At 45.9% G+C, this 15,869-nt stretch overlaps 1 protein-coding gene across 3 annotated transcripts in view; it reads left to right on the top strand.

The window, feature by feature from the left end:
* FGF12 (fibroblast growth factor 12) overlaps positions 1–5,567 on the top strand; it is a 218,325-nt gene extending 212,758 nt beyond the window's left edge. Inside the window, exon 6 of one of the 3 annotated variants that reach the window (XM_066193339.1) lies at positions 5,011–5,560. In XM_066193339.1, coding sequence (XP_066049436.1) covers positions 5,011–5,129 — 119 coding nt within the window. In that variant the 3' untranslated portion in view covers positions 5,130–5,560. Of the gene's footprint in view, positions 1–5,010 lie in introns of all 3 variants that reach the window. The other 2 variants (XM_066193338.1, XM_066193337.1) reach the window with 2 other exon arrangements.
* Positions 5,568–15,869: the final 10,302 nt, after the last annotated feature.

The following is a 15,869-nucleotide window of genomic DNA, read 5'->3' on the forward strand; positions in this document are numbered from 1 at the left end:
GGCCTCGTGAAAAATGCTTCAAAGGTATCACCTTAATACATAAAGCATAGAGTCACAGGAAACCTTGGGTTGGAGGGGACTTTAAACAACATCTAGTTCCAACCCCCTGCCATGGGGAGGGATGCCACCCTCCACAAATCAGGCTGTTCAGGACCTCATCCAGCCTTGCCTTGGATGCTTCCAGGGATGGGGTATCTCCAGCTCCTCTGGGTAACCTGTGCCAGTGCTTCAGTGCCCTCACAGAGAAGAATTTCTTCCTAATGTCTAACCTAAATCTCTTCTTTTTTTAGTTTTAAAACATTCTCCATTATCCTATTACTACCTGCCCATGTAAAATGTCACTTTCCCAACATCCTAAAAAGTATCCTTAAAAAGTCAAACCTCAAAATCTCCACACTCTATAAGTCTTTGCTAACACAGCTCCTCTCTTGTGTCTGTCTTCCAGGTGGGCAGGCTTTGTTATGTTTTCTATCCCACACTAACTCACTTTTTCACCTATCAGACTCTTGATCATCTTATTAGATGGCAAGCGTGATGTATTTTAACCATGATTTTGCTTGGCTTTTTGCAATCCTGTGCTGCCTTTCTTATCTGAACAAAGTATGATTCCACCTGGCAGCATCCTTCACATTTTACCACCAGATAGACACAAGCTCACATGCCTCTGAAATGCATCAGGTGGTATTTAGAACACAGTAATTAGAGGCAGAAAATGAGGGTGCCTAATCACTCACTCCCTGGTGCCTCTGGGTGCTGCTGCTCAGGCAATTAATTCCCTGCACCAAAACATTGGCAAATGCAGCTGCTCGGGCAGATACCAACGCCCAGAGCTGTGGTATCTGTCAAGGCAGGGAGCCTTCCCTGGGCTGCTACCAGAGGATGTGCTTCCAGCCCTGCCCAGATCCAGCCGGGCACCATTGGGCACATGGTGATCCTTCAGGGCTGCCCAGTTACTAAACAGCAGCTTAGAAAAAATTGGGTTCCTCCTGACTTGCAAGAGTCTGGGGAAGTAAAGACATAGAGTGAAGATGGATGGATGGGAAATATCTAATGTGCTTAATAAGCTTTTTGCCATATTCTAGAGAAAGGAAATGGAGTGTGTTGCATGCCCTGAATCTCCTCAACTTGCAGTGATGCAAAGTGAGAAATGGCTAGGGTCAGGACACAAAACAGTGCTTCCCAAACTCAGGCAGTCCCTGATGCCCAGGGTGATTTCAGTGTCATCGTGTGGGTGGTGTGCCAGTGCCGTGTCTGGGAAGCAGAAATGAGAGTGTGATCCTGTGCCAGCATGTAGGCAAGAGTTTTGAGCTGTTTCTGGGTGACAGGCAGCCCCTTCCACGCCTTTGCCTTCAGGAAGTATGGTCCCTGCCACCCCCTTCCTCCTCACTTGTACCTCAGTCTCCTTCCTAATTGTTGAGTTTGTTCTCTGTGCAAATTGTTCCCTTGTGCCTGTGAGTGGCGGGCGCTGCTGGTTCACAGGGGAGCAGGGAATCAAAAGCCACAAGAACCAGACACGGGCACAGCTCCACTGCATTCACCCCCTTCCATTAATGCCTGCAGCTCTTCAGCAGATCAGGCTAACAGCACTTTCCAATTAAAGCATGAATATGGATGTGTTGATTGGAATCTGGGGCATAGGAGCTGATTATCTGATTGAAACTCCGAAGCATTAGCTTGGTTTCCAGACATTAAGGACTGTATTTGGCTTGGTGTGTGGGTGTGGGTGGGTGGGAGAAGCAAGGCAAAGCAGGGAGGGAACTCTTGTTCTAGCTGAATTGCTCATCCTTCCAAAGCTCCTTGTGCCGTGTGCTCCAGCAGACCTCCCAGGCATCCGGGCGTGACTGTCACACTGCTGCTGCTGCTTTACCTCGCTGCAGGTGACAGGGAGCTGTGTCTGCACACATACATACACACAGAGGGATCCCAAAGAGACCTGCCAGTGAGTGCTGCAAGTCCTGGACCCCAAAGATGTACCTTCAAAGCTGGGAAGATCTGGGCACTCACAACAGTCCATTTGCAAACACCCCCTCCCCAGTCCGTGACTAACATCTCCCTGCGTGAGTCACGCTCAGACTTCCTCAGTACAAAGAGGAACAAGCTGCAGTCCAAGAGCCTGTGTTGTACAACGTGCTGGGCTGTCCTTGAAGCCCTGTGCCTGTGCAGATGTAGGGGTACACACCTGTGTGCCACAGTGCAGGGGGTTTACAGCCCCTGCTGAGCCACGGCCACAGCTCAGCACATGTGCACAAGCCTCTTGAGTTGGAGAATATCCAGGCATCTCTTGTGCATGATGCCATGTAAGTACTGCATACACTGATCCTGTAGGTGTATCTAAATACTGAAAATATGCTTGTCCTATACTGCTACAGATTTTCTGGCATAGGCTGTTGGCACAGACTGTCTGGTACAGAGGCTTTGACAGCTCTGTCTGAAAAACTCAATGTGAGCAGTCTCTGGCCATGCCCCACATCAGTATTTGTATCATACACTAGACTGGAAGACAGACTTAAAATTCCTGTCCTATTTGCTTGCCAGGTACAGGGTTTCCTTCATTTGTAGCTGCAAATGTTGTTTACTTCTGTAGCCTGGTTTATATTCTTTACTCTGTGGGCCTTGTTAGCAGCTCGAGGTTTTTGCCCAAAGGCCGTCGTGTGCGGCAGGGAGTTGAGGAAAGGCGGCATGCCATGGTGCTGCTGCAGCATTCACCTGTGCTCAGTCCTTGTGCTTTAGCATCTGGCCCAGCCTGATGGGTTATTGGGGATGAGTGTGGGTGAGATGATCTTGGTAGCTGTCTGGGGGAAGAACTCATGGAAGTGCAGGTCCCTCCAGCTCCAGCTTGGGACTAGAGAGATCAGGATGAAGGCAACAGTGCACTTGAGACAAAACTTTGTGTGTGGAATGTTAGTGGCACTGGGACAACACTGGCACAAATACATAATTCTGCAGGACAAACATCACATCCGAGAATAAGGTGAGTCACAGAATTGATGCACACCCTCAGTGCTATCCAGAGACTCTGCAACTCAGGGTAAGAAATCACAAGGGCACAGGTTTTCCTCAGTTGTTAACCATGTCATACTTTCTTTAGGATTTTATTTTTTTATTTAATTAATTTTATTAATTTTATTTTATTTATTGCCACAACAGGCAAATTCACCATCACGCTGTTGTTGAGTGACACTTTCCAAGGTGTGAGGGGCAACTCAGGAGGGAAAGGGGATGTGAGAGCCCTCTTCCATCTGTTGCTGCTGTATAACACATTTTCCTTGCAGCATGCAGACAGCATCCATTGTCTGAACCTGATGGGCAGTTCTGGCAGGGCTCATCCTTGCCCAGACCCATGGGACAACTCCTTCATTTTCTCCTTTTTCTAATTTTCATGAAAACAACGGCTCCAGTAGCAATAACAGTTTGCAGAGCAGTACATCCTTTTGGCCTTGCCAGGAGGCCCAGTGTGTGTGTGAGTGTGTGTGTTTGTGTGTGTGTGTTTCAACTGCTTTGAAAGCCCTGAATGAAAAATACTCCATGGGAAAAGTAATATTTTTTCACTGCTCATATATTCAATTCAATGTCCCTCCTATTAATACACAGTTGACTGCACTTTATCTCTGTCCTGTATTATTGCACAGTGCTGTAACTGTTTATCTACTCAGTATTAAAAGCGCAGAGCAATAATGTCATTTTCAGCCTGCCTCTAATTGCTGGGATTTATTTGCAAATCAGGGGAGATGATAGATACAAGCACTTACATTGCCTTTTCATACATGGGGTGGGGTATTTTTACACTTCTTCAGATAATTTTTAAAGTTTTGTTCTTGTTGATTACCCAGAACCAAACCCTGATAGGCTCTATCCTGTGCTGGAGCTCTCTGCCATTCTTTGTGATATGACAGCTTCACAGAATGAAGGAGTACACAATCATTTCTTCATTTCCTAATATTTGCAAAGATCTGCAAATGGCATTTGCATCTGGACCTGTCTTATGTTGTCAACTCCACTGTGCCTGCCCTTGAGATGCCTCACTCTTACAATCACATTTGCACCCTGCCACATTTTCAGTGAGCTCATCAGAGACGCTCTCCTTAGTGCGAGCAGCCCATGCCCCTGCTCTGGCACACCTCACATGGCACGAGGACAGCCGTGAGGACTTAGTCCACGTGGTGAGTTGGATAAATGCTTTGTCCTGCCCAGGACGTGGGGATGAGCCATGCCTTGGGCAGACGTTGCTTTCTCCGGCTGTCTGGGCTCCAGCAAGTACATTTTTATAGGACACACACAGCATAGCCAGGGTCTGGAGAGAAGGTGCCCTCCAGCCACCCTGTTCTCAGGTGCTGCCAGGCGACCACGGAAAGCTGGGACAGCTCCTGACTTGCTGTCACTGAACTCATCCCATGTGTCTGCTCACAGCCCTGACCTTGACTGGGTTGATTTACAGAGGAATAAATAGGAAGTGCTGAGAGCAGACCTCGGCTCTTGGCCAGTGGAGCCAAACGGGCTTCAGGCACCACTTCAGAACCACAGCTCAACACCCAGAACGTCTGCATGGCTCAGATGCAGACGTAGTTTTGATTCAGGTCTCTCAAGGGCTTTTGTTGCAGGTCAAGGGCTGGGAACCCATTCTTGGACCTGTTGTTAGATGATAATCAGCATCTCAAGGCAGTACATGGTTCTGTGAGCTAAAGTGTTTATTTTATATATATGAACATAACATGAAAAAGCTGTAAAGCACAGGAAACCGAGAAAGGTGTATCTGTGAGCAGTCAATCTGCTGCGTCTCTCTGCCTTTGAAAGAATACAGAGACAGAAGCAAATGGCAGCAAGGGCAGGTAAACAGATCCTGCTTGGTAACACGATCTGCTGCTGGGTCAGTAGAGGTTTTGTAAGTGTGGGTATGTGTGTGTGTGTTTGTAATGGGGCTGAAATTCAGCATCATATACAAAGAAATAGTTTGTTATGGTCATGACTGTCTGTGACTTCAGGGCTGTTAACGGGTGTCTCTTCTGTTTTCAGTGTGCATGTACAGAGAGCCATCGCTGCATGAAATTGGAGAAAAACAAGGACGCTCAAGGAAAAGTTCAGGGACACCAACCATGAATGGAGGCAAAGTTGTTAACCAAGACTCGACATAGCTGACAAATACCCTCCCTTCTTCCAACTCCTCCCCTCCCACCCACCTACCCACCCCACCTGGCGAAACCACACTGAGACGATGACAACTGAGCAAGGCAGGACCTACCAGTAGTGGCTTGGAGTGCGAACTCCAAAATCTTTCTTTGTGTAGGACGAGAAAACCGAAACCCAGATCCTGCCTGTTGCAACGTTTTAAAAAACAACAACAACAACAACAACAACAAAAAAGTGAAGAAAAAATGTTTTAAATCAGGACTCCATTAACATTTTCAAAAGCAAACTGTTTGCTCTGTGATCAAAGGGGGAAAAATCTCATCTCTGCATAATAATAATAATAATTATAACAACTAATAAATATAAATATAATAATAATAATAATAATAAAGATGTTACCTTTAAAAATAAAACAAAGCTTTTGGAAAATTGAACTTAGCAAATGATGTGCAACAAACACATGGGAATTGCATCCTGTGATTGTGCTTTCTGTCTTATCCTTTCACCTCACGTTCACACCACTGTTTTCAGCATCCTTGCTTCCCTGGGGATGGATGGGATTTTTCACAAAGCAGGAAAGGTAGGGGTGCATTATGACTGCGTTTGCTCTGCTATCAGTAAAATATGGCCTGCCCAAATTAGGAGCCTGACAGTTATGGGCAATGAAGTAGCTACTCTTTATTCAGCTTTTTACAGCTACATTCAAACCCTACATAGTTATTTGTTGCTAATGTCATTCCATGAGTATGTTTGACCCAAGTCTGGCATTTTATGCCTTTTTATCATAATTATTTATATTTATAGGCTTGTTTTACTGTATTAATTGCTAGGGGAATTTCAGATATGGATATTCAGGTCTCACAGGATGAAGCAATCATATTTATTAGGGTAGAGTTAGGAGATAAAGGGCAGGAGGGATAGCTGCTTGCTTTAAAATATGAAACAGATCAAGAAATGCTGCTGAAATCCTTGCTGTCGGATGGAAATAGTAAGGCATGTGCTGTATGAGATGGTAACAGGATTTCAGCAATGGAAAGAGGGATGTGGGGATGGGGTGTGCCTAGGAGGGAGGAGGTGTAGTGGAACATGCGTGATTGTGTCTGTCCAGTTGTGCCAGGGTGAGGACATTTTCTTCTAGCAGGTGGGGTCTCCCTAAATGTTCTGGCTCCACACATACCACACATGTTCAAAGCAGAGGCTGCAAAGCCCTCTAATCCCCAGCCTTACCACTGTGATGGTCTGAGGCCGCTGAGATGCAGCAGCAGCCTGGATATGGGTGTGGGCACGAGTCTTGCCAGTGCCAGGGCTGTAGATGCTGGAGCAGCGCTTCAGAAGTAATGAATTCCCAAATGGGGGAAGGCCAGGGGGAGGGCAGTGGGGTGAGGGATGCCCAGTGCTGAGCCCACCAGCAGCACCCAGGGCTTTAGTGGGGACTGGCAAGGCTCTCCCTGCCTGGTGCTTTCTCTCCCTGTGGGTCGGGGGTCAGCAGCGAAGCCTCGCTGCTGGGTGGGGCTGGAGCAGGGCAGTGTGGGCTGGTGTCCCGTTACAGATCACACACGTTAACTCCAGTCTCTGGCTGCTTTTGGCAGCCAGGACCTGCAGGCAGAGCAGCAGCAGCAGCAGTAGCAGTGATGGAGCTGCTGTGACAAAAACAGGCACCGCCCTGGCTGAGGGGCGTGGGAAGAATTGCTGCTCAGCCATGGGCTCTGGTCCTGCGAGGGGTGAAAACAAAAGGAAAAAGCAATCACCCAGGGCCTGGAGAGGCGACAGAACAGTTCCGTATGCACAGGGAACTAGCCTAAAGCCTTGCCATTGCAGGCTGGGTGGGCATTTGCGTCGTTCGTAGCGGGCACCTGTGAAATTCCAAATACCACCTTAATCGTGGAGGCTCCTGTGCCACCCCGGGCAATGCCTCAGCTGGCTGGCAGCCACGCAGGCAGAGCTGCTGCTGGGAGTGCCAGGGAGAGGGGAGTGCCAGGGCTGTGCCAGGGCTGGCCACGATGCTCCTGCAGAGCCACTTCTGCCCCAGTGCCTCCCTCCCCACACACAAGGCAGGAGGCGCGTCAGGGCTTGGTGAGCGGCTCCGTACGGGAAGCAAAGGGACAGCCAAAATCTCAAGGTTATGGAAGACTCCCAGGATCAGCGTGAAGGAATGAATTTCAAGCATGTCCCTTTGTGTTCTGGAAAAGCTGAAACCTTGAAATAGTGAGCCTCTTGCCATGGCTCTGCTGCCCAGTGCTGCACCTACGGCAGACACATCATGCTGCACATCGTACCAGAGTGACTTACTGCTGCCCTCCAGCCCCACAGCACTGGAGCAAGGTCACTAACACATGTTCAGCTTGGGAGCACACACCCAGCCCCACCTGGTGAAACTCACTGCCTACATTTCAGCTCTCTCACAAACTAGAGAGCACCCCAAATTAAAGGCTCACTGGAGATATGTACACTCTAAGAAATGGAGTCTCAAGGCCAATATGTTGAGCTATCAGGTTCCTGAACTGTCCAAGTCACCAAACACCAGGCCATGGTTTGGGCACTGAGCCACAGCTTTTCCAGCTGCCCTGGTGGGGGGAAATCCCAGCAGCTAGCACAGAACAGAGCATCCCCAGAACACCTTGATACCAAAAGCCTCTTTTGGACCCAGCCATGGGCAGCTTGCCAAGGGCATTGATGTCATCCAGAGCAGCTCCAGCATGGGAGACTAAAAATTGCTGTGGCCTTATGTGCAGGATACCCTTTGCCTAAGCTGTGGGCCACAGCAGACCCAATGCTACCATGTGCTAATTTTTCCACTGTGGGACTCACCACGTCCCCCACTGGGCTTTTGCCTTGTTGATAGTCTTTGGCCAGATCATTACAAGAATCCCCAGAAATGTAATGTTCAGGCCTAAATGTCCAAATAACCTGCTCCTTTGTTCCATGGTGTTTGAGCTAATCCCTTCCATGTGACACTGAGTTTGCTCACAGTGAGAGCCAATTGCTCCTGCTCTCCCAATGTCTGCACAACCTCGGAGCAGGTCGTCTTGTACCGTGTGTTGAAATTAAGTGCTGGCTCTCCTTGCTCCTTTCTTAACCATGAGCCACATGTGATGGTGTAAACCATGATAAAAACGCTGAGGAAATGCTGGGGTTTTTTTCCTGACCTCTAGGAAGCTTCAAAAGTCAGCTCGTGGTGTAATGCAGAGACTCCTGACATCACGATAGCCCAAAAACCAGTGAGGCTGCACAATGTCCACCTGCACCAGTTGCTGACTGGGAGCTGCTTGGCTCCAGGTGCCCCAACACCCTCCAGATGCCTGGGAAAATCCAGGGGATCCACAGCTTGTAGATACCATGTAGAGCTTCATAGATTTTTTTTTTTTTACACATGTGTCTTGCAAGCTCTGTCCCCAGGCCTTATCTCAAGGAGGTGATGTGGGTTTTGTTGATTATCCATCTGCTGCTTCCCAATTTTCAGGCAAAAAGGGAATTCACAGAGAATTTTTTTGCTTACTTTGAAGTTCCTACAGTCTTTCCATTGCTTCTTGCTCTTCTTGCTTGGTGTTAAAGTCTTGATGAGTGATTCTATTTTTTTCTTTCTTTAGCCACACATACAGCAAACATTTAGGAAGCTTTGTGACTCAGTTTAAACATTATAGTGACCACAGCCCTTGGCTGGCTGCATGTGATTCTAGCAGGATGAATTTCCTTGCTGTGATGGCGTGGCATTGGGCAAACACCTAGCACAGAAAAGTAAATTATAAAAAAGAAGGGTGTTTTTGTCTAATCTGGCCCATAGGTACTGTTAACTCTGGCAAGGCTGCAGCAAACCTTTTATAGCAGCATCTGTTACTCAGAGAGCAAAGATTTTGAGCATTAGAAGTCCAGCAGCAGAAAATATGTAGCAAAAATATGAGTACATTTAAAGCATTCATTTTGTTTCACCCCGTTTTTAATTGTGCTGTTGGCATGGTCCTGTCTGCACATGCTGTGCAAAACATCCCCTCTCACCTATGCACCAAGGACAAAACCTGATAAAATGGCTCCAGTTTGAACCGTCAGGATTTTACTAGGAAGAAAATGCAGAAAAAGCTACAGACAAGCATGCCATACTCTGCCAGCAGGTTCTGCCACAAGTGTCAGCACTGGCATGTGACAATGTGCTATAAAGTGAAGCTGACACTCAACAAAGCCATTTATGAAAGTTGTCTGTCAACAACATTTCTGTGTTTGTGCTCAGAGAGGTTCTGGCTGATAAAGGCCCACGCAATCCCTCAAGCTGTCACGGGCTTCACTTTACACCTTTATATCTTAAACTGCACTGGGTGTGCACCAGGAGAGCTACTGCCCCAGAAAGGTGTCACTGCCACACCCTGAGCAACGCTGAAGAGGAGATGGTGTAAGCGCCCAAGGCTGAGCAGAACCAGCAGGAAACAAAGTGTGCCATCCTTCCTGGTTCCATGCCAGCAAGACTGCAGCCTGGATACATGATAGGCATAAAAAAATCTTCATGAGGACCACAATTCCCTAAAACAAAGGAAGCATAGAATTTGCATTAGTTGAAGCGCACAGACCAAACCCAACCTTTACCACTGGACATGCACTAAAATATACTACTTTAACATGCAGGGGATGTTGGCCCCAAAACATGTCCAGCACTAAAACTCTATTAACTGGGGCATAGTATAGCCCTGGTCATAGATGGAAAGGATCAGTTTGTATGTCATTGCATCAAGGAAATTAAAAACAGACAAGAAAAGACACAAGTGAGTGTTTTCAGGGACAAATTTCTCTCCCAAAACTGAAACAAAATATTGAGTTGCTGCTGTGGGATGACCCACTGCACACACCTAGGATTAAAAGCAAAAGAAACAGCACTGCACTTCTTTAGTGAAGCAGAGATGTTTCCATGGCATTCACGTTTTTCCTCTCCCACCACCAATGCTTCAGCCTTCGAGGAGATGGAAGGCTGTTTCCATGGAGCAGAAGGCATCAAGGCTTACATCCTCCTCACCTGCATGGAGTTAAGCTTGACTGCTCTGCTTCAGCTGCTGAGATACAGTCATGGGCAAAAAATTCCCCCCAAAATTTCATAGCCAGGCTGATACATTTTTAGCATCATGTTTAAGAGCATGAACATCTCAAAATTGCTGATACATTTGTGGCCACAAAGTTAAAGCTTAATAACTCCCATTTCAGGACAGAGGATTTCTATTCATGACAGTTTCATAATGAACTGCTGCATGCACAGAAAGTTGGACATCTTCCCAGCCTGCCTCCCTCTTGGACTTCAGGCACCTTCTCTATGGTAAAGGAGGTCTAGGCCAGCATAGCTCTATCCCACCAGAGCATTCACCAGGAATTGTGGTGATGACACAGAGAGCTCACACAGCCTCTGGAGCATTCCCACCTGAGACAACTGGATTTTCAGTGCAGAAAAATTTGACATTCCATGGTCAAATGTCCTTTCTGTAAAGGAAGGATCTCTCATCAAACAATTGCTGGAAAAGAAAAAAGGGGGTTTATTTTATTCAAAATACTCTGGTGTAGGCACAGGGATAATCCATCTTTGAAAAATGCCATTAATGTTTATTGAGCAATACAAATGGAAAAAAACAAGGCATTATCAACTATTAAAAAAAAAAAAAAAAAAAAGCTGGATATGGGATCTGAGGAATAGCAGAGGATAACCCTCCCAAGAGTCTATTAAGAATAGGTTATATATTGTTCCATTTTCCATGCTCATTACAATCACTGCCCCAATAATAGCTGCGTGCTGTGCCTTTCTCTATTCTAGTACAATTTCCCCCGTGGGAACTAAATAACTCTGTTTAAATACTGAGCAGAGCTGGTAGAAGAAAGCAGGATGGTTCTGCTGTGCTACCCTTTTGTGCAATCTGCATCTTAGGGAGCTGGTTAGGACCCCTCTGTCTCATAGCTTGATACAAGAATAAAGGGGCAGCACTGGGGAGGAGGAACATGCTGATCAGTCCAACTAAATGACATTATGAAAGAAAAATTATGTCAGGCTTAAAAATTTTCAGAAATTATGGCTTTGGTGAATTTTAATTCCTTGAGCTCTAAAAAAATTGCAGGGAGAAAACAACCAGTGGATCCATCTTAGTACCAGTCCCTAAGCAAGGGCTTTTGGTGACATTGAAGTCTCCATATCCAGCTCCTGGCTTGTGTCCTGCATACAGTGATGCTTTCTTTTCTCAGAGCTCTGAGTTTCCCTGGGGGATCCTTCTCACTGAGTCCTTGGGCACCCTGGCCCAAGGAGGGCAGAGCAGTTCCTGCTCAGGCAGCAGTGGGAGCCCAAACCAAGTGCTCTGCTCAGGCTTTCAGCTGATGACCCAAGCCAGAGGGGCTCCTTACTGAGGCCTCCCCAGGGCACCTCATGCCTCCTCCAAACATGCCAGAGAGGGCAGGAAAACAAAGCTCATTGTCCTGAGCAATTTTGCTTCCCAGGACCCTGATTTGTGCAGAGCCCAAAGCAAGAACCCCAAAATCTGAGCTGCAGGGATGTCAGCTCCCCTGCTGTGCTGCTCCCAGTCTGGGCTATGGTGCCAGGAGCAGCCCTGAGCAGGGGTTATGGGGTCACAAAGCTTAAAAAGTGATCTGATCATAAGACAACGGGACACTGCAAAGGTGAAGAGCTTCTGATTTGACTGTGCCTCACAGGGGTCACTTGCACACTGTGACTCTGACTCTGACGCTTATTAATTTTATTTGCCAACTTACTGCACAAGCTGGCAAATCAAATGGTTTCCTTCAACTCACCATTAAACAAAGACGCAAGCCAGTGCGCAGGGAACAAGCTTTACTTGACATCAACTCAATTTGAAGATCAAAAAGAGGTGTGTTTCACTTTGCATTATTTTAATTTTTAATTTTCACTGGGTTTTGTTCTTCTTGCTGTCAGACAACACAGAAAGCACAACTAATAGGGAAAAACTGTCTTCTTCTGCAGGAGCAGAAAACATTATCTCACAAACAGATGAGATACTCTGGTGACTCCCAGCTCAGTTCCTCTGGGCTTCAATTGAAGAGTTTTCATATGAGAATGTAATGAATTTTTGCAAAGTCACAGTTAGGGCACTGTGAGACTTGTCCTTCACTGTCAAGTTCACATGATTCTCAAGGTCAACAAGGTCAATGGGCCTCCAGGTAGGACCTAAATATGAATTTAAACTGTGCATTCAGGGTGTGGAACTAGAACTTCCCAGGGAAAGCTCCCTATGTGTACATGGATTTGACGTGGAAAAGGGTCCAGTTCAAATTACATCTTTGGATTCCACTTTCATATTTGTCCCTGCAAAACCCAACTCAGCTTCTAAATTCTACATTCACCTCTGTATTCTTGAATCTCCAAATTCAAACACTAAGCTATTTCAGAATTTTATTCCATCTGTAGGATTGACTAGGTCTTGTGTAAATTGGTAGCATTTGAAGTGAGAAAAACACTCAGTATTGACAATATTTAATGGCCAGGGAACACAATAATCTAGCTCTAGACATGTCCAAACTGTGGAGTCTGCATCCATGTAGAAATTTAACTTCAACAGCTTCAGTTTGATCCCACTTAATATTAATCCAGTAAAACCAGTCTTCTGTTCAGAAATATGTTCTTCTGGACAAGCTACTGCAAACACATCAGCAGGTGGTGGCTTCACAGAGAGACAGAATGGATGCAGTCCTGAGAGTCAAAGCTTTAAACAGAAAGACATGTTCATCAATAAAAGGAAATCTTTCCAAAGTCAACATGAGCTTGTTCCAGGTGAAGGCTTTATCTTTTCTTTGTAAAATAGTTGCCCGCTCCTACAGATTTGCAGAAATATATTTTACGTCATGTGTAGCTTGTACTAAAACAACTGACCAAAAAAAACCCCACCCCAAAACCCAAACAAAAAACCCCCATCAGTACCATACTGCTGCCCACCTGGATTCTGCTTTGTTTTGGAAACTTCAAGGAGTTGAGAATCAAACTCACCCCCAGGGCAACTTCAATGAAATCAATGTGCAACCCAGGGAATTAATCTGGCCCAAGCCTCATTTTCTCTTTAACTGCAGGAATCAAGGTCATTTTCCCATCTGGATTTTGCAGAGGCCTCTGCACATACTGATGAGTTATACCTTTTATCAAGTCTTGACCATCATTTTCAGGGCTCGAAAATGATTGCTCAGTGTCAGAGGATCACAGAAAATAAGACAAAGACTCTTGATGTTAAAATCCAGACCATATATTTACTACGTGCCGCCTCTCCTGTGTACCCCAAAGTCATATCCAGTATCCTTTCAGAATAAAGTGCAGGAATCTGTCCCCCTTTGTCTCCAAAATCTCACACTTAATGCCAGATGACACCACTCATCCTCTAGCTTAATTTCAGGGAAGTTACTCTTTTCCACACCTGTAGGTTTTATCTATACAGTGTGACCAGCATTTTTCTGCTGGTTGAAGGACTAAGAAAAACAAACTAAGTTTTTGGATTTGGAGTGGAAGTGGGTCTGTCTGTCTATCTATGACTAGAGGCCTGTACCCCTCTTCCTCCTCAGTAATCCCCTCTGTGTCACACCTGTGATGTCTGCATGGACCTGTCGCTGCAGGAACCTCTGACGACAGCAGAGCATCCTACAGCCAGCCTGCCTGAGATCCTCAACTTGGTCAGCGCCTCAAAAACTGCTTTTGAGAATTTGAGGGCAAAGACCTTATGGAAGCAAACAATTAGAGCAATTATTCCAAGTTCCAAAAATGGAAGGTGGGTCAAAAAATACGTAAAGTATTGGCTGCAGACACCCTCTTCCTCACAAGGTGGTGTGTGTCAGGCCAGGGCTCCACCTGATACATCCAGCCTCATCATGGGAACAAAACATGCCACTCAAATGTGGCAGTGACTGTTAGACAATATATGGGAGATAAAGGGTCTGCAAAAGCAATTCCTGACTAGAAGCAGACTGCACAAAGCTATCTGGACATCCCCTTTTAACCCAGACTTGATATGAGCACATCACCTCCCCGCTCTACAGACTGGTGTGCCAGATGTCTTCTACAAAATAATAACACTGAGAAATTTGTGGTTTGTGATATTTTAATATCCCAAGAAGAGGATTATTTGCTGTTTAGTGTGCTTTAAAATGTTGTCCTTCTGTGCAATTGATAGCTTTACTGCTCCTGGACAGAATAACAAACATCTGTGCTGCTAAATAAAAGAGATCTTTTGGATCATCTCAGAGCACCGTCTTGGCAGCCTTGGAGCCACAGTGACTTGTGGAAAGGGTGAGTGGTGGTGGGGCAGCTTTGCCAGCTGGTGCAGGCACTTGCAGCTGCTTAGAGTTCATGTATAAAAGATTTCATCACAGGTTATTAAAGGCAGAAAGGACAGTTGTAAATCAGAGAGTCTGACCTCTTGTGTAACATAGACTGGTGATTTCAGAGCAGAAGTCAGAGATTTGCTTGACCAGAGGTTTCCAGCTGGGCAATGGAAATTCTGCTCTTAGTTCACTGGAATCTCATGTGCCAGTGTTGTAATTCCACAATGCAGCAGAGAGTTCATTCAGAGGCTGCAGACCAGGTAATCAGATTCTATGCAGGTTTACTTCTTGATTATTTATTCAATAAGGATCACATTAAAAACCCACTGGAGGCAGTGAGAGACTCCTGTTGACTTTGCAGCAGCCTAAATCAGACCTGAAGCGTTCGGAGTTTTAATATGCACAATTGGAATTTGGTAGCTTCCAGAGGTCTGTATCAAATTATGAGCTCCCTTTGGAGTAATGTGCTCATCACACATCTTTACTTGCCCGAGGGTAACCTCTTATAACTTGTCCCAAACAGCTTTCCTGCCTGGATTGCCACTTCCTCAGAAGACCTCTGAACTAGGATCACCTACTGACCTCCTTCCGTGCAAAAATGATTTCTTGGCCAAGATGAAGGAAAGCCTGGCTGGTGAGGATGGCAGAGAAACAGAGCCAAAGCTCACGAGTTAGGAGCAGTTGAGGCAGAGCTGTAGAAAGGACTCCGAAAACAGCTTTGTGTGAAGCCTCAGCTAATGTTGCCTGATCCCCCTATTTTATTTCCCCTTCAAAACAGGACACCACAGGCACTTCCTCCTCCCTTTCTTCTGCACCACCATTATCCCCCAGCAAAACCTGAATGCTGTCTTTTGTCAGAGCTTCTGGGGTTCCTGCAGAGCACAGCAGACCACAGAAACTGCTCATGTTGGTGGATTTTGGGGTAAAATCTTTCTGGGTGCACAGCCACGTAAGCCAAATAAAAATGTGGTCCTTGATAACCCTTGCTACGTGTAAAAGCACCAAAAAGAATGATCTGTCAATATCTGCATATGTCAGATGTGGAGCCAGATGTGTTATACTTTCTGTTGACCACTGTATAATCTTATATAGCATCTGTAGAAGATTAAAAATCTATGTAATATTTTTTGGTGGAACAGTATTTTTCCAATGAGGAAAACACAGCCTCTGATTTGTATTCCTCTGACTTGAAATCATTCATTTTAAATGACTGTTTGTTCTGCTAATTTAGAATCCGGGCAGGCATGGAAACAATTTATTTTGGTTTGCAAAAGGAGCTGAGCTTGGGTTTGTAAAGTGCATATGTACTTTGTTACTTTGGGATGCAGTACAGCTCCCTGCTGGAATCAGAGTTCTCCAGAGGCAGGAGCTCCATAGTGAGCTCAATGATGACACTCTCAGAGAGAAACCTGTCCTTGATTGAATCAGATCTGTTGCATTTCCCTTGTCTCCGC

This window comes from Chamaea fasciata, unplaced genomic scaffold (assembly GCF_029207755.1).
Source record: "Chamaea fasciata isolate MVZ Bird 193981 ecotype frontalis unplaced genomic scaffold, bChaFas1.0.hap1 SCAF_11, whole genome shotgun sequence".
NCBI lineage: Eukaryota > Metazoa > Chordata > Aves > Passeriformes > Sylviidae > Chamaea > Chamaea fasciata.